Below are 23,195 nucleotides of genomic sequence, written 5' to 3' on the forward strand. Positions count from 1 at the left end.
TCAGAGGGAACAACATCGCCCACAGAATTTAAATTTAAAACATAGCTATTTTACTACAAGTAAGTCGCCTGTCAAATCAATGCGAGGTACGATCGAAACCTGAAGTGGCGAAACCTTGCATTTTTATTAGCACATTTCATAACTACTAAGTTGAAGAAAATGGGTTTTCGCAAATGGTGTATTATAAATTGTAAAAATACAACAAGAAATAGTCAATTTAAGTTTAATTCGTTTCCAAATTATAAGCAAAAATTAATGCAAAGAGAAAAGTGGATTTCTAATATAAACTACAATAATGATTGTATTAAATAAACAAGTTTAAGTCATTCTGTCATTCTATTTGCAGTTTACTAAAAACTTCGCTGATCTATGACACTAGGTGTCGCTCTTTCGAAATGTCAGAGATATATAAGCTGCGAAATGTTTACCTTTTAACAACCTCTATCTTTAACGTTCAAATGATGAAATCAAAACATATTTACCCTTTTTACAATCAAAAATCAATTAAAAATTTTTCGAAGTTAAATATTCATATAAATGTATTTAATACAATCATTCATTACAATAATGATTGTATTAAATAAACAAGTTTAGGTCATTTTATTTGAACTTTACATACGAGTAATATATTAAAAGTGCTAACAATTTCACTGATCTATGACACTAGGTGTCACTCTTCCGAACTTGCACATAAGGAATATGGAGATACAAAACTAATTGGTAAACTTTATACTGTATTTTTGGTTTTTTATCTGATTGATTCAATATACTACACTCATCAAAAATATAGAAATCTTAATTTCCTGATTCTTCCCTTTATTTTTTTTTTTAATTTAGGTCCATTTTTCATGGCATTTAATTAACCTAGATAAAGTTAGTACTTAGTAGTTTTGAATAGGTATTAGTAACCATGTGAGAAAAGTTGCATAAGATAAAAAAATAATGAAGAATTTAAGTATAAAATAAACTTCTACTTAACAAGAGATTCATAATGACTATCATTTTTTAGAAAGTTTTTTCTCACTCATAAAGCTATAAGGATTTACAGAACTAATAACGATAAATGTAACATATATTGTATTATTTAAACCGATTTTATATTTATAACTATCCCTTTGTTATTACTTACCTCTCCCACAGCAGTTACTAGTTGTCAATGGCCATCCATTATCAGACTCTTTTTCATAATATTGAATTATTGAAGACACAAATTCCTTACAACTACTATTGAATTTTTTTTTGCATTTTGTTGATAGAAATAAAACACATAATTGCTTATTTACAGTATTTTAGCTTTTTTTTATGTTGCCGAAAACTTTTTGATATTAATATAAATCAATCTATTTGATAATTAATGACAATTATTGTTTTTGGAGTACTAAACTTAACAATATTTCTACAAATTTTATTTTATTGAGAATATGAGGTATATAAAAATATGTATGATTGGAATTTCTAAACAATTGATTGTACCATGACGACGTAGAAATATCTTAGTTATGTGCAACAAACGGTTTACAATTTATAATACAATAGATTAGGTATAATATCTAGCTATCATAGGTTATAACGAAATATGTTTTTTCTACATAGTTATGGTAAAAGTAAAAACTTCTGGTTGTATAATTTCCCTTAACATAACTTTTAATTCTCGATCTATCATAATCCTATGCAGAAGACAGATCGCATAAAACTATTTTTTTATCCAATTAAATATAATACAAAATTAGTTGAGAATGTTATTGCAGACATATCGTTGCACATACACAAACAAAAATAAATGAAATATCTATTTATGTCAACATCTTTTATTAAAAATATAAAATTGTAACAAAATAAATATCTGTTTTCAAATGTACATATAAATATTTGTTTATTGTGTAATAGACATGCAAGTAATAAATTAAAACACCTGTACACATAGGCTGAGTATTAAATATTGCATAGTGGGTTGTACATGGATCAGATTGACATCAACACAGATATACAAAATAATAAAAACAAAAAAGTAAAACTATACTTACATAAAAAAAAGCTATAAAAACTTAGTTCTTGATAATATATGAACACAAATAGTACTTTGTCTTTTGAGTTGATATGTAACAAAACCAAGAGTGCTATTACAAATAAAAAGAACATTTAAAATATGGCTTTGAAAGTTAACATGAATGAAATTTATAGCAAAATACTCCTAGTTATATAGTATAGATCTACATAATTACATAAGTCACCACATGTTTTTATTAATACATCAAATTAATAAATAAAAGAGAAAATATAGATAAGTACTGATAAAGTGGACCCCTTTAATTATTCTTAAATTGAAGGAAAGAAAATTAGCCTTTCCCACTACATATTAAGGCTTTATAAAGCTATATGTATAGACTTTTCATTTGATAAGATAATACAGACCATGTTTGGAATATATAGGTGAAAAGTGTCTTATGTAGGCAAGGAAAACATTAAATCTGATTAATTGATGACCAATGCTAATAAATAGAGATATTTAATTATAAATTTAACTTTTGCGGAGTTAAAACCTACATTTGGTTCCTCAAATTTTGTATTTGGTCCAATACAAAGATGAAAACTATACTGAACTGTTTGATCTAATAAACTTCTTTATTTAAAAATCAAATATATACAGTATACTCCCTCTATAACGAACACGGTTATTACGAGGTTTCGCTTATAAGGAGATACATTAGATGTCCCATGAAATTTCTATTGAACTATAACCGTCTATAGCGAGACAAATTTGGTTATAACGAGAGAAAATAAGATCCAAAAACGTGTTTTTTACGTTTTTGGTCGGTGTGTGGTACAAAGATGAACTAAACCATATTGAACTGTTTGATCTAATAAACTTCTTTATTCAGAAATCAAATATATATACTTATTAATATATATTAAATTTTATAACTGGTGCTTGGAAAAAGGTTTCTGATTTAGAAGGTAAAATGTCAAATAAAAATAAGTTTCTGCAATTGTGGGTTATTCAAAGTTCTATATTATGTACAATTATTTATAAATATTTGTAAATGCATGATTTGTTACATATCATACACATTATTAAAAAATTACATAAAAAGTAAACAAAATTAACCATGAAATTAATTAATTAATAGCTGGTAACTCCTGTATGGTTTATAAAAATGTATGTAAAAGCAATGCATCAAAAGTATCTAAAGTACATGCCACACAGGAAGAACCACTGTAGATTCTCAATGTTTATACTATTCCTACCCTAATGGCAATGAAATCTATCATTACACATAACTTTGTTAAGAATATCATTCACCAAGGGTAAAGTAACATCAAGAAAGAGTAAAGATGAGTGGGGTTGGATCTTCCTAACTGGCAATTACTGTACACATTATATTTAATTGGGGTTTTTAAGGAAAATGTCCTTAACAAAAAGTATCAGATTGGTTATAATTAAATTACATACTGAAGGAAGATTGTCAATATAAAGGAAATATGGAAATATTATTGAATACGTGATATATTTAAGAATGTTGTAAGTGTAGCATTCAAAAGCAAAGATGTATATTACATCAGGTAATATTACAAATAATCCTTAAATGTGTTCAAAACCCCTCATTTTAAGGTGAAAAATGTCACCTTAGAATTAAGCTGCATATCTTGGAGAACTATCAGTTCAGTTTAAGTTTAGGAATATGTCAAAAAAGCAAAAAAAGAACTAATAATATTTCAAAATACAGTGGTAATAAACAAGTAAATAATTTTTGGTACATTAGAAAGAGAAACCTACACATGAAATTATGTAGGAAGTAATTTAAAAATTTGCAAACAATTATAAAAAGAGAGACTTCATTAAAATATCAGTAGTAAAGACATTCAAAAGATACTAAAGTATCAAATGAGATTATTATAAAACATTAAAAACTAAACTACACAATTTAATTCTTTGAATATAAAAACAAATCACTATGGATAGTATAAAAAAAATTGAAACATATAAGTACTGTCTTAAACAAAAGATTTTTTTAGAGATTAAAGATAAATTGAATAATTCACTTATTAGACCACATAAATAAAAGGATTTATCAGTAGATATGCCATATAAGTAAATTATATCAAATTGTCTCTTGATTCAATCCCTGCATCTATTTAGCTTAATTTCTATATTGCCTTATAAATTACAATTCCACCCTATCATCTTGGAACATTGTCCCTACAGGTCCAAAGTTATTATGGGTTCCCTATGGGATTTTGTTATTATATTATAATTAGTTTGTAATTAATTTGTTATTTGTTGTAAATGTTATAGCAAATGATTGCTAACTATGTTGCTTCCTTTTACAGTTATGATATATTTGTACCTGATCATTTATACTATAATCATAGACTATTCCTCTACAATAAAAGCAGGATTCATAAGGTCGGTGAGTAATAATTTCTTTGTCAAAATGTACTCTAAGTCCTTCAAAGTTGGGGGCAAAATACAAATTGCACTGTCTACAATAATAGTAATTTTCTTTTTCATACTGAAGTACTTCTTCTTGACTTACTTTCGCAAATCTTGGATGAACTGCATCAAATTCTGACACTGTTTTTGGACGTTTATTTTCACTCATTTCTTAAATTTGGAAGTTAATTTATTAGGCTATTTTGAATATTGAATATGAACATAAGGAAGTCAACAACAACTTTGACGTTTTATTGGATAAGTGTCATGTGTCAAAAGTAGTGGCATATCTTGTCATTATTTGTCAATTTGATAACTATCTTTGTTTTACGTCGTGTATTAAACAGTGATAGTTTTCTTACTAATTTTATCGTATTCTTTTAATAAAATAGAAGTAACACTAACGATTTATGATTTAACTATGTAGAATACTTATGTTGAATAACGCTCATTAGACATAATTTATGGGTAGTTTTGTAGACCATTCCTTTCATGAAAACATTCATCAATAATAATGAAAGGCAATATAACCAACTGACTGCTGAAGTATTCAGAAATTCCATTGATGTCACTTTTTAATGGCTACACTGTTTACTCTATTTTGACAAATGGGCCCCATAATGGCTTCCAAGCAACAAGAAATAGAAGTTTTAGAAAACTGGGAAGAAATTGAAGAGACTGATGTAATTCTTTATTATCTTTAATTATTTTTACTATTAAAGAAATTCTAATATAATTATATCATTCCTAAGATTTACTTTATAGGTTATGTAAACTAATCCTTTTTTAGGTTTTAGAGAAAAAATTTAATAAAATCTTAGCACCAAGTAAAACGCTTGATAATAAGAGGTATGAAAGACACAGATTTACATAAAATTACAACCTAATGCCAATAGTTGTTTTATTAGAAAGTATTAAGAAGTCATTTCACTATTAAAAACTGTTATATTTACCCAAAAAATTGTTTTAAATAATTGACAATTGCATTTGTTGTGGCATTACGTTTTTTCATGTTTTTAGTACTAATGGTAGTATAGAAAACTCTGTAAAAATAATTCTAACAGGAGATGATGCCTTAAGAACACAATATGTGCCTCCTGAGCCAACAGTAAAAATTTTGAAGAGACCTTCAAAAGATCTAAACAGTAATGGTGATTCTAAGGTGTATCAACCTAAAAAAACTTTACAGCAACGAGAATTAGAATATGCCGAAGCTAGGCTAAGGATTTTAGGTGAAGCTAGTCCAGAGAAAATAGAAGAAGCAAGGTTAGTAGATATTATGTTATATTAATACCCACCTGTGAAATTAGAAAGTAGTTTTTGTAGTCACATCCATATTACCTGACTTCAAATGAAGCTCTACTTGTAGTCACAGTATAGTTTATTTAGTGGTACAGTCCATACAAGAAATACATAGAAGTATAGTTTCTATAGATATGCAATAAATGTGTAGAAGTGTATATTCTAAAATTTACTAATTATGGTTAATCAGAATTAATCTCAATTTAAATTGAAAATGTGTTTATTTTGACTTTTCAATTTCTAATACTAATTAGTATTCTGAAGTGGAAATTGAAGTTTCAAAATAAATGTATTTTCAACTGAAATTATGAAGTATTTATTTATATCCATCAATGTAGATGGCCCCTTTGTAAGCTACCACTACTGTATACTATAGGAAGAATGGTAACATTCACTACACTGGTCTCTGATTTTGAATATGAATTGTAGATTTTTACATATATCATTTTACATATCATTTGAGATGTGGTGCTATAGAAGGATTTTGAAAATACCATGGACCCAATGAGTTACAAATGCAGAGGTGTTAAGAAAGCTACAAAAGGATTACCAGAGGTGCGAAATATGAGATATTAAGGCTCATAATGCAAGGTAAAATCAAGGGTAAAAGATCCATAGGAAGACGAATAATTTTCTGGCTAAGTAAGAAACCTAAGAGTGGTATAGTTGCAGCTCAGTAGATCTTTTCAGAGCAGCAGCCAATAAGGTACTGATAGCTGTGATAATAGCCAACCTCTGATAGGAGAAGGAACTACAAGAAGAAGAAGACATATCAAAAAGTGGTAAGATGACAATTAATATATTGTATGTGTTTAAGAAAACAATACTTGAAAGCAAAATGTATAGGAAGATATAAACCATATAAAAAAAATGAAACTAGATAAATGAGTTCATCTATAATAATTAAGAGAAATATGAGAAAATTTTAACTAAGAATAAGAAGTAAAAAAGAAATATTACAGATGAGTAACACACAAACCTATAACAAGAAAAGATTATTGACAAGAAGACAAAGAAAGCAGAATATCAGCTTCGGGGGGCAGAGAAGTGTAAAAAATGTCATTTGTTTGAACTATGTTTGACTGTGAAATAAATTTGATTGTATAGTTTTTGATTATTATGTGTATATATTTTTTTTTTTATATATCTTTGTATTATTTTTTAGAATTAGTATAGTCAAACCAAATCATTTGGAAAGTATCAATGTTATTAGAATGCCAAGAGGTCCAGATGGTACAAAAGGATTCAATGAACGTAGGTAGTACATTTTGGTAGCAGTCATATGATCTATTATTATCACATATCCATTTTCACTTTCAAAAATGAAAACTTGAACAGGACTCAATGAAATAGATTATTTACTTCGAGTAAAAGGGTCCAAATTGTGATGCAAAGGCTCATGTATGAACATATTGTGGTCTGTATATAGAAAGTGTTTTGGAGGCTTTTCAGTGGACGTTATATTTAAGTTTATCTCATTTTAAGATAGTACATGAACATTTTTATATATAAATATTATGTAAATTTACGCCTCTGGATGCCAAACTGATTTTTGTGCTGTTGATTTTATTTGAACGTTTCAAGACTGAAAGTAGATAATAAGACACTAGTAATAGTTTTGTATATATACATATAAGTTTTATATGCATGTGAAATGTTTTGTTATTTTATCTCAAAATATCATGGCTAGTGATTACTAAAAAAGAGATTTTTGTATCAATAATAGAATAAAACAAACAGTTAAGACAATATCTGATCACACTTCATAAAACGCAAAAGTATATCTCTTTAAATAAGATTATATGTTCTAGAAGACCAAAGTACAATAATAAAGATTTTATATTGAAATATTTTAGTATGCAAAACATATAATCTATATATTTGCAATATCATACAAGAACACTAGATAAAGATTTAGAGAAGTATAAAAATTTAAGTTAAAAAATAAATCATATAAACATATTTTTGATGTTAAAAGTCTGGATAGGGTATAGTGAAATAACAAGTATTTTTTTTGAGCAAAAACAATGTTGTTACATGTGAAATGTAATATAGGTTAAAATATGATTGCACAGTTTTGACTAAAGGCTGAAACTGAAACCTGACTTTCAGTCACTAAATATGAAAATAAATTTTATTATAACATGCATGGTGTCAAGATTTAACTATATTAAAATACTAAGGTGTGAAGAATGATAATAAAATGGGTATTTCCAAAATGGATATTAAAGTAAGCCAGATACAAGTCTCTTTCATTAATTGAATTGAAGTAATAATTCAAAAAATCGATCAGTTAGTTTTTGAGATCCATTTGACTGTCTGTATGTCTGCAGATTAGATAGAACAATTTTGATAAGGAATTCATGATATATATGGAAAAACATATCTAAGTGATTATTTTACTTTTGATGAAGAGCATTTTTAACTTGTGAAAATTGTTGAAAATGTTGATTTTTATGATGAAATATTATAGAAATAAATTAGCTCCATGTTGGGTGATTTACTTATATTGATCGATAAACTTTTTTAAGTTAATATTGTCGTCCATTTCTTATTTAATAGTATGAAATATTTATTTGCCCTAAATACTAAGCATGATACAAATATGTTTCATGTAAACGCAAATTTTTATATATTTCATTGATTTACACAATTTCCAAAAAAGTTGTAAAATATGATCCCTTGATTAAAAGTTAATTAAATATGCCAATACACAGTATATACTCAGCTCAGAGTGTTAGATTTTATATAACAGGCACAACAAAGAGTTCTACATATATTTAAATATACAAGGTCAATCATTTAGCTAATGAAAGCTTAGCAATAGCTTATAAGACTGAAAAATTTAAGATAGGGAGTGTATTTTTAACAAAAAATAAAAAAGCAGATGGTTATTCCTGTCGTGGGGGGAAACCACCATAGTTGCTAAAAATTTGTGTGCCCATTGAAGCAACTGAAGTCAAATAGAGGACTTGTTTACATACAGGGAATTATCGTAAATTCAAGTAAACGATTAATTTACTAGTAAAATTGCTTTCTACCACAAGTTGTGTTTTATCAGTGATAATTGATCAGTTTGTTTCTTTATTTGAGTGTTGCTTTTGTTTACAACAAAAAATCCATTGAATGGTATGCCAAGTGTAATTCAATCTACTTCGACAAAAATTTGGGAAGGAACAACAAAATGTAATATATTTTTGACAGAGTTAGGTCAATGTTTCAGGACAGGAAACAACCTAAGTGGGAAGTGCTGTCTGCGCCCGTCCAACCGGCCACATCTTAGTAAACTGGTATCGTACTGAAAGGGTTAATAAAACTTTAAGTCCAAATTATATAAATTAATTTCTAAAATTAACTTTAACAAAATTGGTAAGATTAGTTTTAATATTTAACTGTTTCCATAAAAGTGACATGCAAGAACATTTCTGAGGGTTTTTGTATATATAATTCCTATCTGCTATTGGATGGCACTACTATTCGATAGCCCGGTTAAGATAGATATTTAAGCTACAAAAATTCGCATAAAGCTCAAAATTGGTACGAGTGTTGAGAACACCATTATACATCTGCCAAAAAAATCAAAATCATAGGTAGCAAATAAGGGTTATTTTGCGTTTTTGTGCCAAATTGCATAAAAATATATCAGAAAAACATTGCAGAATGTGCAGTTGTCTATGAAAATTGTCTATATACTTTTTCTCCTAAGAGTTACCATTTCAGAAATATAACGATTAAAAAAGTTGAGAAATCTGTGTTCTTGGCGCATTTTTTTTAACGTGGTGTATTATGATTCTTTTTAATTCAATACTATTCAATAATAAAAAAACGGTACTATTGGAAATTATGAAAGCAGTGTGGATGAAAAGAAATTGGGGAAATTTGAAAATTATTAGTTTTATTCATACTCATATAATACTTCTTGTTCTTCCAGCTGGGTGCTAGTAAATTGTCCTAGTTGCGATGCATCAGATTTCTTCTCTCTGATGAATTCAATATTGGAGCAGAACAAATAATTCAACTTCAAGTGCAGTTGCATTTTGTATCACATCCCTTTTAACAATTGGAAAAAATTGTGCTAAGAAGTTTTTTCGGTGCAAGTGGGAACAAAGTCTGGATTGGTTCCAATGTGTTGTCGATTAAACACCAACCTCAGTTTTTTTTGGGTTTAGTTGATTACCAAGCCACACTTCATCTTGATAATATACCCAAAATAGGTGTTGATGAACAGAAGCAAAAGTTTGAGCAGAATAAGCTAATTACACTCGCTTTTTATAGGAGTATTCTTTACAGACCTACATATTGTAACTTATCTAAGCAGATATCTTTTTTTTAAGCTGCATAGATCTAAAGTAGAAAGCGAATTGCTTAGTTGAAGAACAGTGGACTAAATCTTGTTTTTCATCTTATCAAACATTTTAAAAGCTGTTGTTTTACACCTCCTGGAAGAATGCTGATGTATCACAGCCAGTCACTGCGTATAAAAATAGTATTAGATTTTGACACTATGTGAAAGCAGATAAACTTTCGATGAATATATTTCTGACTGATATTGAGCTTTCCCAGGTTTCAAAAAATAAATTTTGTAGGTTGTAGTTCGAGCAGTAAGTAATACTAGTAAATCAACCTCTCCACCAACTGCAACAGTTGTACTTGACATGTCAATCTGTTCATTTTATATTAAATTTTAAATGTGGAGGACCCAACAACGCCCCTTCGTGGGGGGAGGTCTTGAAATCTTAAATAAAAGCTTCATTTCTTATGACAGATTTAGTTTCCTTGTGAAAAATAGTAACTTTTATTCCATACTTTTTTTTCGAATTGTCGATCGATGGCGCTATAATCGAAAAAAATATTTATCCTGGAAACCCTAGGAAAATTATAGAAATGGTCTAATATCTTGAAAAATACACGTCCAAATTACAAACACTTTAGGTGTTTAGATGAAACCTATAATTTTTTTTCCAGATTTGGATTCTACGTGAAAATCTAAACAAGTTTTATCTAAATTGTTTCTCTCAATTCGCGATAGATGTAATCGCAGAGAAACAGATACAGTTCAGAAGTAAAATTTTGAAAAGATTATCTAATGTTAAGACAGTAGACCGACAGATGTGCTCTAATTTCAAAAACAATTCTTTCTCGTAAGCACTGTTAGCAACCCTAGAGAGTGGGATTATTGTGCGAGGGCCGTAAAATTATAGTACATTATTAAATTAAAATAATATTAAAGTAAATAATAAAAAAGTAATATTATTAAAAATTATTGTAGATCAGAAAAAATGGTCGTCAAATTTAACTTTATTGGATCTTATAATGGTTAATCATTATTAATTGTTTTTATGAAACAGTTTTATCAATCGAAAGTTCAATTTAAAATCAATAGATTATTGAAAGTTTACTTATATTTTGATCACTTACAGACGAGTTTCTGTTTTGACGTATGATTCATGCTGGTTTATCCGCTCGAATACTTTGTGGTCTTGAGGTTTCGCCCACTTGAAAATTGTTTGGTTTGGTTTTGTACAACAACCAATACACTTAAATCTATTCTGTCCAAAACCAAACCAAACAACACACAGAATAGATCAAAGAACTGCATTTATAAAATATATTGTGAATGCAACAATTTTTATGTGGGAGAAACCTCAAGACCGCTAAGTGTTAGGATAAACGAACATGAATCATACATCAAAAACAGAAATTTCGACAGATCCCAGATATGCAAACATTCTGGGAGAATGAGCACAGAGTACAATGGTAACATGCATCAATGATGAAAGAAACATACTTCAAAACAAGAAAAATCAAATAAGGAGCCCTCATCTTAAATGGAGAAAAATATATAGTAAACCCATCAACAGAATGTAGCAGACTCTGGTTATCAACACTAAGAGAAGAAGTCAGCAACAAGAATATACCAACATTAATGTATTAATAGAAGGGTAGGGACACATCATCTACAATTAACTACTTAAACACACAAATCATAATTTTGTATCAAACAACATTGTAACTCAAGCAAACTATTTACTCAAGTACACAAACAATCTAGGCCTTTCTGCTTGTGTCGGGGAGTTTGGGTGCGGTTCTTTTAAAAATCATTTAGAAGCTGTTTGTATTATCTTTAAAATTAAAATGAGTTGGGCGCCATTCCTTAATAGTTTATCTTCGTAAAGAAACGAGCTCAGACAAAGAAATCAAATTAAAAATTTAAAACAAAACGAACCTTTTATTTTGTTACGAACAAAAAGTTATTAAAAGATTCTACGTTAAAAGTTACGTCATCCCAGAAAAGAAATAAACAAGTCTGTGTTTACGGTATTAAATTACAAATGAGAAGTGCTTATACGAAACTGAAATTAAAATCAAATCGTAAGAAAACAAACATTTTATATGTTTGCGTATTAGATTATGAATGAGAAGTATATGATAATAAAATTATACTTTATCCCATATTTCGAAATTCGTTCACATAAAAAAATATATTTGTATATTAGGTAGAATGTAGGTACTTATTGTAATTAAAAAATCAATAATAAAGCACTTCACTGTTATTTAATTCATAGATAATCTTCACTGTTCAATAAAAAAATATATAAAATGGGTACAACCTGAATTATCGAAATGCTTGTGTGGCGTGTAGAAAGGATATAATTTTTTACCCTTTATGTACACAGGCTAGCAGAAACGTTGAATCTATCGGCAGCAGAAACATAATATCCACCATAAAATATATAGGATTGGGCGGCTAAGCAAACGGGATATTTTTCGAATTGTTGGTTTCAGAACACATACCATAAATCCATAGTTATTTAGATAACCTCGGACCAATAAACATAGTTCTAGCAACTGTTGGGGCTCCCGGTAAGGGCCTAAAATAAATATTTAAAAATATATAAGAGAAAAGGAGTTTTTCGGCTTACCTCGTCAAAAGACCACTCAAATAAAATTTTCCTCCTATCTGTTGGACGTTCAAAGAGAGAAAGGGAGGGAGATCAATGGCGAGGATCAACGCTCCAATTTTGAGACGATGGTCGGAGCTATTAGGAACTAGAGTTGCGTGCTTGAGGTAATTTAAATGCACTCGGCGGATATATGGCGTGAGCAACATTGATTTGAATATTTACTAGGAATTATAATAATACTTTTTGAAACGGTTACAACACATCAGATTTAATATCACAACATCACCCTCGGAATTTCAATACAAAACATCCTATTTCCTTACAAGATCGAGGCCAACTAAGTCATCTGTCAAATTGTCTGAAACAAAGCGTCAATGTAATTTTTATTACAGTCAATCGTGGTTTAATCTCATATAAATACAATATTTAACTTGAAACATGCCACAAGAAAACAATTTCAGAACCTCTTTAATCTCCCATTTATATTTTTAAAATGATTTTACAATTTTTTTGTGTATATTTCTTACACTTTTTAGGTTTTTAGCGTGTAGTAAAAGATACTTAATTATTTATACGACAATATTTAAAAATAAAATATATTTTATTTTAATTTTGGACTCATGTCTTGTGTGCAATTTCTTTATAGCATCATTTATGCGAAGTGTTGATATACCATCTGATTAAATGTGTTGCTCTAGTAAACCGGTGCGTATGTTTTTCTAAAGTATGGTTGTCACAATAAATGCCATTATATGCTTCTCTGGATGATATACTCATATCACCACAAAGGCCTTTTCCGGAACATGTAGCAACTGATATGCTGTTTTATATGTGAAGTTGTCGCTAATTTCGGATTATTGCTAGTCTTTTTATTTCTTTACTTAACTGATGTTCCTTCAGCAGTTTTTGTTTTTTTTTCTATTAATGCACTCGAATATTTAGCGCATGAAGTTCATCTGTTCTATGTGTTGTGATTTTGGAACAAATAATCGTCATATTGGCTCACTTATATTTGTTCCATGATTTATTGATGGCTTGGTCACTTTTTATTGAGTATTAAAAAATACCAAGACCTTAAAAAATTCTGTGTGAAATATCGTGTTATTTTTGTTATTGTCCAGTTCGTCCTTTTTGGCCAATTTGATATTGAAAACCACTGAAGTAAGATGAACCTGTCAATCGAATTACCAATGGTGGAGAGAAATCTATTTTCTAAATTAAAATTAATCAACCGCAATTAAATTATAAATATGTACTCTATTTACTTCGATGGTCGAATAACCCTTTGAGGGTTTTGATCTCCTACATAAAGTCTCGCCATTATATATATATATATATATATATATATATATATATATATATATATATATATATATATATATATATAATTATGATTGACCTCACGCGTACTGATAAACAGATGGAACGACAATATTAGACAACATACAATACCGTTATTTAATTTAAACTGAAATCCTTTAAAAACAAGTCATACATGACGGCTTCTAGGAATATGAATTAAGTAAAGACTTCCGTATTGAATATTTTCTATTTACCGGTGAAACTAGATAGAGTTGCCTAGGTGCTGGATTAAAAAACATACGTCCATGTTTAAAATTCTAACTTTTCTGTATCTGACAGACTGATATCATTCGTAGGACAAAATCCGGGAACTGGAGTATAGTCAAAGTGCTTTCTTTATGTGGCTTGAATTCAATAATGCGGATTTATATTTTATAGTAATTAAAAAATAACACACCAGACAGTTACAGTCTAATAAATTACATAGTTCACAAATATTACCTCGTCTACGTCATTCGAAATAATTCCCATAGTTGCATTTAAAAAGACTGGTAAAGTAAACATAAGAACCAGACAACCGAAAATTAAGACCGAAAATAGATTCTTATAAAACATTGGCTTCTGAACAGAATACTTTTAAGAATGATGTCAGTCTTTATTAGGACTGTAAATAATATTTCAGCCTATGAATTGTTCAAATAGCATTTACAGACTTATTTAATATACTTGAACATTGTTAAATCTTGCAAAATTATTTCCTTAAGGCCTCATAATATGTAAACAATAATATATTTTCTATCTAGTTTATTGCTATATATGGTACATAAGTTAGTTTAAGATGCATTGATGTATAGTATATTAATCAAATGATAAGATTTGTTTTTTGATATATTTATTATCTAAATTTAACAACCAGCTTTTTCTTTAGGTACCGTCTTCTTTAACGCGTTTATGCCTACATTTTGAGCCAATTTATTTATTTATTTTTTTTTCATAACAACAGTATTTAACAGCGGCTCTTTTAAGTGGCGTTGGCTCTTATAAGAGCCAGCGGCAGTAAACGAGTTAAGAAGATTGGCAATCATCATGGCCACTTTTACTTTTGATACTGCAGCTCTAAATAGTTTTTTAGATTATTTTACCAGAAAATGCATCTTCTTCCAATACTTCCATTTCCATTTTTGAATTATCATCGGAAATACCAAACACTTATCTCAAAAATTTTTATTAAAAAATTCTTTATAAAAGGTATATTTATTTAAAAGTACCCTTACGGGCTAAATCACAGAACGTTTTCGGAATAAATATTCCATCTTCAGTGCTGCTACTAGGTATACATAGTTAAAGCCACTAAATATATGGGCGAAAACCCTTTAAGCTATTTAGTTGGTATTAGATTACATGGTTGCTGATAATTTTGTAGGATGTTATTAAAATTTTAAGTAGATTGGTAGATTCACTTCATGGCGAGGTATATAAACTCTCAGCTAGGGTTACTGGTCCTGAGACGTATATCCATATGTCATAGTCTCTAAACGAACTGTAGGTATCAACTGTTACATTTTAACCATGTTTAAACATGTATATCAAGAAGCAGTACTGAAATGGAATATTTATTCCGAAAAAATAGTATGTGCTACCATAAATCACCTGTGTTTAGAGATTCGCAATAAACTCAAATTATCAAGGAATGTAGACTTTCGCGGACGGTGTTTTTTAATGGTACATTGTTTTCGGGGTTTATAGACCGTGCTCTGGTATTGTTTCGTCTTTAACTGCAACAGACTTTAACAAAACGATACCGAAGCTGACGTAATCTTCCGCCGCTTACTGCTCATCTTGAGTATCGTACTATTTATAACCTTCGGATTCTCCCGGGATTCGTCGGTTGGTCCGAATCGGTTTTGTATTTCTTCTTCTTCCTCCTCTTTATCCTCAATTCTGCATGTTCATTGGTAGATTGATACTTAGAATTCTTTTATAAACTATACGTTACATTTTCTTCTAATGGCTTTACTCCTCTTTCGATCTCTCAGCGTATTTCCTGTACTTCTTCTCGGTACTCTCGTCTCTGTCGGTTCCAGTAGTCTTTGTGTTGTGGCTGTGTCGGGGCTTGTTTCTGTTATATGTCATATTGGTCTCACACTGAATTTACAAATTCTTGGCTTCATCTCAGTGTTAATACGAGTATGTCTATTTGCTTTGTATACTTGATCTCTTACTTCTTTGTTCAGGTCTCCACAGCTGGACCTTCTAATTCCAAGGTATTTTATTTCCGTTATTTTTTTAATACTGATGCCATCGTATTGCGACAATTAATTTTGGATTTCGTATTGCTAATAGCAACATCCCGTTTAGATGCTGACTCTTCTTTACGATTAAAGTTAATCAGATGTTTTTCACAGGCTAATTTTTCACAGAAAAAGTAATCAGTGCAACAGTTTCTCTTGGGTTCGGTCAAACGAGCATTTACACTGTTTTGTTGTTCCAACATACATTGAACCACAACTATAGAGAATGGGGTAAATCCCTGGAATGGACAACGGTTCTCTTGGATCTTTGGCCAGTCTTAGACTATTTCTAGATGTGTCAATTCTTATTCCAAATATTCAGGATCACATATTCGGGTACCACGAGTTGTTTTCTTCGCTGAACGTTATGAAAATCTCGCTTTAGGTACTATGCCTCTTCAAGGTATAGAGAATTTTACGTTTTTGGGTTTGTAAATTTTTATAAATTCGATTTCAAATTGCAAACCCCCGTCTATGTCCGCTCCGCCTCTATATTCGGTCCCGAGTGTGTAAGAGTCGCAAATTCAATTCACAAGGACAAGAAGAGATTGGTTTTCTGTGGTTTCCCAATCTCATTGCTCAATTATACCTGTGCCTAGGTGAGGATCCAGCCACAGCTGAACATATAATGTTGACGCCTATGAAAGATCGGGCAGCTCCGTGTAGCTTTTTTTAAGCTGTGTTAGGGAAATTTGAACTCGTAAGGTTGATGTTATGGAAATTTTAAATACACATGACGACAGAGTGTATAAATCATGACGAGAAATGATTTTACTGTGAAAAATACTATATTCCGTTTATCAGCAAGTAAAATTAAGGCAACATTGAAACCTTTATTAATTGCTGTCTTTTTCAAAGGCTTAAGATTACTTTCAGATAGTTTTGCTCCTCGAAGTATTCGTAAAGAATAGTACGACAGCCTATAAACTCCAAAAACAATGTACCATTACAAAATCAAATTAAAAGTTAAAATGGACATGACTTTGCAATTAATACATTAACCAATTTTATTCAGACAGACTATCCATAATGCTGATGATACATACATTTTTCTTTTCATATCCTTTTGGCATTATGCTGTACTGTAACTACTTCTACTAGGTTTAGATTTCGCAATATTAAGGAAGAATACAGCATTATTATTTTTTTATTCATAATTCCTGCGTTTTATTCTGATTTTAAAATAGTTTCCTAAAATCTGTCAAAATTTGTTTTTCTTGATTAGTTAATTTAACTATTTGTTACTTTCAAAATTTTTAGTGTATATTCAGATTAGTATTCTCCTAGCGCTAGATTAACATACTTTACTTACTAAGCTTTGGATCACGCTGACCAGACCAATTATGGTATACATTATATATTTTTATAAACTACCACGTAAGAATATTAAAATAATTTTGTAAGATTTTGTGCAATATATTTTTGTGTGCATGTATGCAATATATATATCTCATGACATATTTAGGTTAAGTATTTATAAAATTATGTTTTGTGTTTATAGACATTTAAGTATTACATCAAATAACAATATATTTTTTGTTTTTGTTATCTTATATAATTAGGACAATATCTATTATTTATCCTTAAAATTGTTGTAATATAGTCAAGGAATAGGTAACTCATTAAATTAGTAGCAGTGTTAAGAACAAGTAGTAACTATCTTTTCAAATTACATCTTCTGTCCGCTACCGGCCATTGAAAAACGCAAAAAAAATGGAGTAATAATCACAAAATTAAAAAAAAATTGACAAATTGACTGGGAATACCCAACAAAAGTTACCTTTACCTGTTACCTGGGGGTCCCGATTTGTTTAGTCTACTCTCATCTGTGGAAGTGCTGCGACTTTCAGTAATGTTTGTTAGTCCGCACGTGTCATAAAATATGAGTTCTTCAAAGATACGGTATACTAGGCAATACATTGAGTATCCGTTAACTGGTGCCCCTGCAGATTTTTAACGTAAAGTACTTCCTTCGAAAGCTGATGTTTTACAGTGTTATTTATGGACAAGGTATAATTTAAAAAATTTCCAAACTCAGGGAAGCAACCAACGGTTTTTGAGATATCTAACGTACTGTAAGACAAAATTTAATGAATTTTTAAGAATGTGGCAGAAAGTTTTAATTCCCACCATAACAAGAAATCGTGTTTTACAATTAATAAATACTCATCAGGATAAGTATTTAAAACTTTTGAGGTATCCGGAAGTTAAGAAAAATGATAGTTACAAAATACGTGTCCAGGAATTTCAAACTGACATCAAACACTCGTCTGTTTGATGTCAGCGATTATAAATGGGAAATTTTTGGACAATGTTCTTGCGACAAGGAAAAAAAGGTACCTACAATGAATGGGGGCTTTTACTAGATCGAAGAAGACCTAGAAAAATGATTATTGGAAATAGCGATGTAAAGGAAACCTTAAAGCTAACAAATAAGGCCAGAAGAATGAAAAAAGAGATGCAAAGAAAAGAACTACAACAATCCGTTTAACATGAAAGCAGCAATAAGTTATTAAGAAAGCGAAAACTAGAAATTGATATAGAAGTAGATCATTCACTTCGCATGCCAATGTCAATACAGAAATGCAGTGTACGCAAAATTATTTCAAACTTCCTACCTTGGCCAAAGTCTGTGACCGCTATGAACTATCGGACAGATCTGCAACAGCTGTTCTACACCTTGGAATTGTTACCAACGCTAACACGAAAATCGTAATAGACAGAAATAAACGGATAAGAGCAAGAAACCAATCAAGAAAAGGTTTTATGCAAAGCTCCCCCGAAACTTTTAAGGCCATATATTTTGACAGAAGGAAAGATAAAACCTTCGTTATCGAAAATATTGAAGGCAAGCCCCACAGAAGAACACCACTCGAAGAGCATGTTTCATTAGTTTAAGAGCCAGGCTCTATATTTTTAGGTCACACAGTACCCCTTTCTGGATCGGCTCTTAGCGTTTGTCAAAGTATTGTCAACTTTTTAGAGAGTTATAGATATAATCTAGAAGAACTAGTGGTAGTAGGCTGTGACGGAAATGATGTAATTTCTCAACTAGAGTTAAAGTTAGGACGTTCTTTATAAAAATTGTCTGTCGGCTTCATTAAATTAATACTTATATAATTATGAGAAAACGTTTGATAGAATGAGCTACACAACCAATTCATGATACTTTTGAAACAAAAACAAATAGATACACGAGATTTTTTTTGTTTGAGAGTGGAAATCTTCTAAAGAACGTACCAGGTAAATCGTACCTGGCGTGAGTTGGATTCAGAGTAGACGGAGTACATTCGAACGCAATTCTCCTTTTGGGGATCTTTCCCTCGGATGCATCCATGGTACAATGCATACCAACTAAAACCACTCTTGGCTTACGCGCGTAGACCGTTTTCTCACGTACGCAGCCAACCTTTTTGTTCTCTTTTCTTTTTCTCTCTGTTGCTTATGTTTACACCTATTCTCTCTTTGCATATAGTTCCACTCTTTCGTCATTAAACTTACTGTATTCGAGCACCCAGTATTCTGCTGTGTCGCTTACTCCTCGGTCCACACAACTAGCATATTTGCCTTGCCCATCTTCTCAAGTTATGCTCTAAATGCCCAATGTCCCTTAAGAAATTGCGTGAAGAAGTAGTTCGTGCTTTTACATTTGTGCTCCACAACCAGTATCAGAGTTCTTGTCCACGCAACTCTCCACTCATTTACCTACTGTTCCTGTCATTTTGTAATGGTTTCTTTTCTTTCTTCTACCTTCTCTTGATTACTCTTGTCGTATGTTTTGGCTCTCTCTTTTACCTGCAGGTGTATTAGTTGCATCCCAGCTATAACTTGTAGGGCTACAGTCGAGGTCGTTCTATAGGCGCACCTTAATAGGGCTTTTCTTTGGGCCTTCTCTAAAATTTGTTTGTTAGTTACTTCCGTAAAAAGCTTCCGTTTTTTGCGTAGCGAGTGCCAACTCTCCCCCACAACGCCCCCTTTATCTATGAAATGAAATATTTGGAGTGGTCATAAATGGAATTCCAGTTAATAAATTACTAGGTATATGCGAACGATATGGTACTAATGGCATAAACTGGAATGTTTACGAATAATTAATTTTCAAAAAAGTTCTTGTTCAAACATGAATGTAAAAACTACTAATCAATCAATGACGTGCAAGTCATAGTCGCCAATAAAACTATTCTGCATGTTTACATGTAGATACCTGGACACTAACAGTAATGATTTTTTCAACATAATTATCAAAAATTGAAATTTCACGTAAATAAAACCAATATCATACACGGTATGGAAACAGCCATCATTACTAAATCCATGATGAAAAATAGGAACCTTTGAGACGTGCATGTATAGAAGACCGCGTGTAAATATACGTAGCGAATAAAGATAGAATAATGCTGATATCTTATCCACGTAATGGTAGCAGTAAAATACCAACTCCTTTAAGATATACAGGGAACAGTCGTGGGAAAACCCAACTTTAGAGAGAGACAAATATTTTGCCTAGAAAACGTTACAAAATGGTTCAATAGCGCTTCAGAGCTGCAGGAAACAAAGATCAAATAATCAAGATAAGGGCTTTCAAAAAGAGACGGCGCATTAAAAACTATATATACTGTTTATTCAATAAAAATAATAAAACCAGGCGTAGTTCATTCCATTCTAGTACAGATAGTAATGATCTTTATGTAATCATGCCATTTTATGCGTCATATGAAACTGTGATATCTATATCGGCTAAAGAAGGAATGATTAAAATATTTTTTTAAAACAAAGATATACAACATACCCTTGAGTAACATTCAAGTTATGTGAAACATAGATACAAAGAAATGCGAACTGGATACTTCATAAAGTAGGGCCTCACATATTACAAATAAAGAGAAATAAACGAAATAATTCAAACGTTAATACAGAGTAAGGAAGTCAAAGACAGATTATATAAGTACAAGTGAACATTTGCAGGAAAACAACGAGGCAAAAATATTATGATGGACCAGAGCAATAACATGTTGGAAATAATATGAGATACAAACTAAAAAGAGAAGAACCAGTTGCATATACTGTTGTTATATGCAACCAATATTACAAATTACTAGTCACAATGTTCGTCACAAAGAAATTTTTTGGGAATTAACGTGTTCTTATATAAAGATTAAACTTCTTTACGTCTTTTAATATTGCAAAGTGACGTCATGAGATTTATCTTAAAGTAAAATATAGATTTGTTATGTTGGTGTTAGTGCTTGCCATGCCAGCAGTGAAATGTTGTCATGTGCCTACGTCAGGAGTAATGTCACATTTGTCAAAATAAAACCATAATTACAAAAATGGCTGAGAAAAAGAGAGGCAAGAAAAGAAAAGATGTAAGTGTTTAAACAATTATTGATATTTGTATTTATGTTTACAAAAACAAAGATAATGCTATAGTTTATTATAACAATATAAGACGTAGGTTTTTTCGGTTTCAACAGATCTTAAGTTAACATATTGCAAAAATTATTGTGCAGGTAATCAAAAGTCCATAAACAAGCAAAAAAAACTAAGAAAGATTTTTATTTTTAGAGGTATCAGATTATACATTCCACCTGCTTCTTATACGGTATACACGACCGACATTATTATGTTTCTGCAACGTTTTTGAGTGATCAGTTTCGCATTAAAATTCTTTAAATTCACTAATTCTGCGTCATATTTGAATACATTGGTTTTGCATGATGCATATTATTAAAATTATAAAGAAAGTCGAAAAGTACGTGTCCAATTGCCATTATATTACATTATTACTTATTGTAATCATTGTATCTTTAATTATTTTCAAATAGTCATATACTAATTAAATAATTAACTACAACATATTTTAGACAAACTTTTGTTATTTTAGAGTATTAAAATGCTGAAATATTTCATGTTTTAAAAATTAGACCATTGTACTTGTTTGTGACCATCCATGCATTTTAGAGTGATGACTAACTGTACTATTGTTATTTACATACCTGCTGGCTATAACAGTACACATTTATTTCCTGTGCTCTGGTTACACTAAAAAACGGGATTATTACATTTATACCTTGGTTGCTAAGTAGGGTTTGAACTTTAAATAATCATTGTGTGATTTATCAACTAGTCATTTATTTGATTTAATATTTCAATATATACTATTTTTTACTTGATTTTGTTGTATTTTTAGTATGTTCAGGCTCTGGTATAAACTGTATTTTGAAAATATTCAAACCAATGTAACTGTTGTGACTTTATTTTATGATGTTCTGTTCAGTATATCCTCTATTTACTTCATCATGAACACTATATTTTCTTTCTGCTTTTCTGTGCCCTATATTTTTTTAAAATATCAGTTTGAGATCTCTTTTGAGTCTTTCCATCATTAATTGTTAGGCATATAGCCCTTCTCCATATTTCCATTAGTTTTGTTGGTGTATTATAATATCTTTGGGATTGGAAAGATACATTAATTGTTTTATGTAAGTTCCTTAATTTAATTAATTATATATTTGACTTATATGGCTACTTCTCTGTAGCACAGGTTCAGGGTAACTAAAATGGTTAGCTTTTAAATCTGTTACTATCCAAACATATAATTAAATTTTCTGTTTTTTAGCTCTTATCTATTCACCTGTATTGTATTTTCTATTTTGTGTACTATGAGTGTACCTTATCAATAATTGCAGCAATTTATTGATAAATAATTTATATGGATGTATATTTTGTGGAACTTATGACTGCTTAAAGTTTAATTCCTGTAGAAACAGTATTCACAGTTGTGAAAGAAAATAATTCCAAAAGCAAAACATGTTATCTGTCATTTGTTGAAAATGAATTCTTTTTATATGCTTAAGTTATTGGAAATTCCAATATTAAAATCTAAGGACACTTGCCTATCACATCTTTACATTCATTTCTGTAATATTTTCTGTTTCCAGTGCTCTGAGTTTATATATAGAC

At 30.1% G+C, this 23,195-nt stretch overlaps 2 protein-coding genes across 3 annotated transcripts in view; both read left to right on the plus strand.

The window, feature by feature from the left end:
- The first annotated feature begins 4,757 nt into the window (after positions 1-4,757).
- Positions 4,758-17,775, plus strand: LOC140440021 (SUZ RNA-binding domain-containing). Of its 2 annotated transcripts, none has more exons than XM_072530261.1 (4): positions 4,758-5,115; positions 5,223-5,281; positions 5,465-5,698; positions 6,900-17,775. In XM_072530261.1, the coding sequence occupies exons 1-4, from the start codon at positions 5,041-5,043 to the stop codon at positions 6,994-6,996; spliced, it is 465 nt and encodes a 154-aa protein (XP_072386362.1). In that variant the 5' UTR covers positions 4,758-5,040; the 3' UTR covers positions 6,997-17,775. The 2 variants fall into 2 exon arrangements, with proteins under 2 accessions (XP_072386362.1, XP_072386361.1); XM_072530260.1 differs by having other exon boundaries at positions 4,764-5,115; positions 5,453-5,698.
- A 3,704-nt stretch (positions 17,776-21,479) lies between these two features.
- The window catches only part of Trp1 (translocation protein 1), a 29,673-nt gene continuing 27,957 nt past the window's right edge, over positions 21,480-23,195 (plus strand). Inside the window, exon 1 of the mRNA XM_072530263.1 lies at positions 21,480-21,598. Within this exon, the coding sequence (XP_072386364.1) occupies positions 21,563-21,598 (36 nt within the window). The 5' untranslated portion in view covers positions 21,480-21,562. The remainder of the gene's footprint in view (positions 21,599-23,195) is intronic.

The sequence above is a fragment of the Diabrotica undecimpunctata genome, chromosome 4, assembly GCF_040954645.1.
Source record: "Diabrotica undecimpunctata isolate CICGRU chromosome 4, icDiaUnde3, whole genome shotgun sequence".
NCBI lineage: Eukaryota > Metazoa > Arthropoda > Insecta > Coleoptera > Chrysomelidae > Diabrotica > Diabrotica undecimpunctata.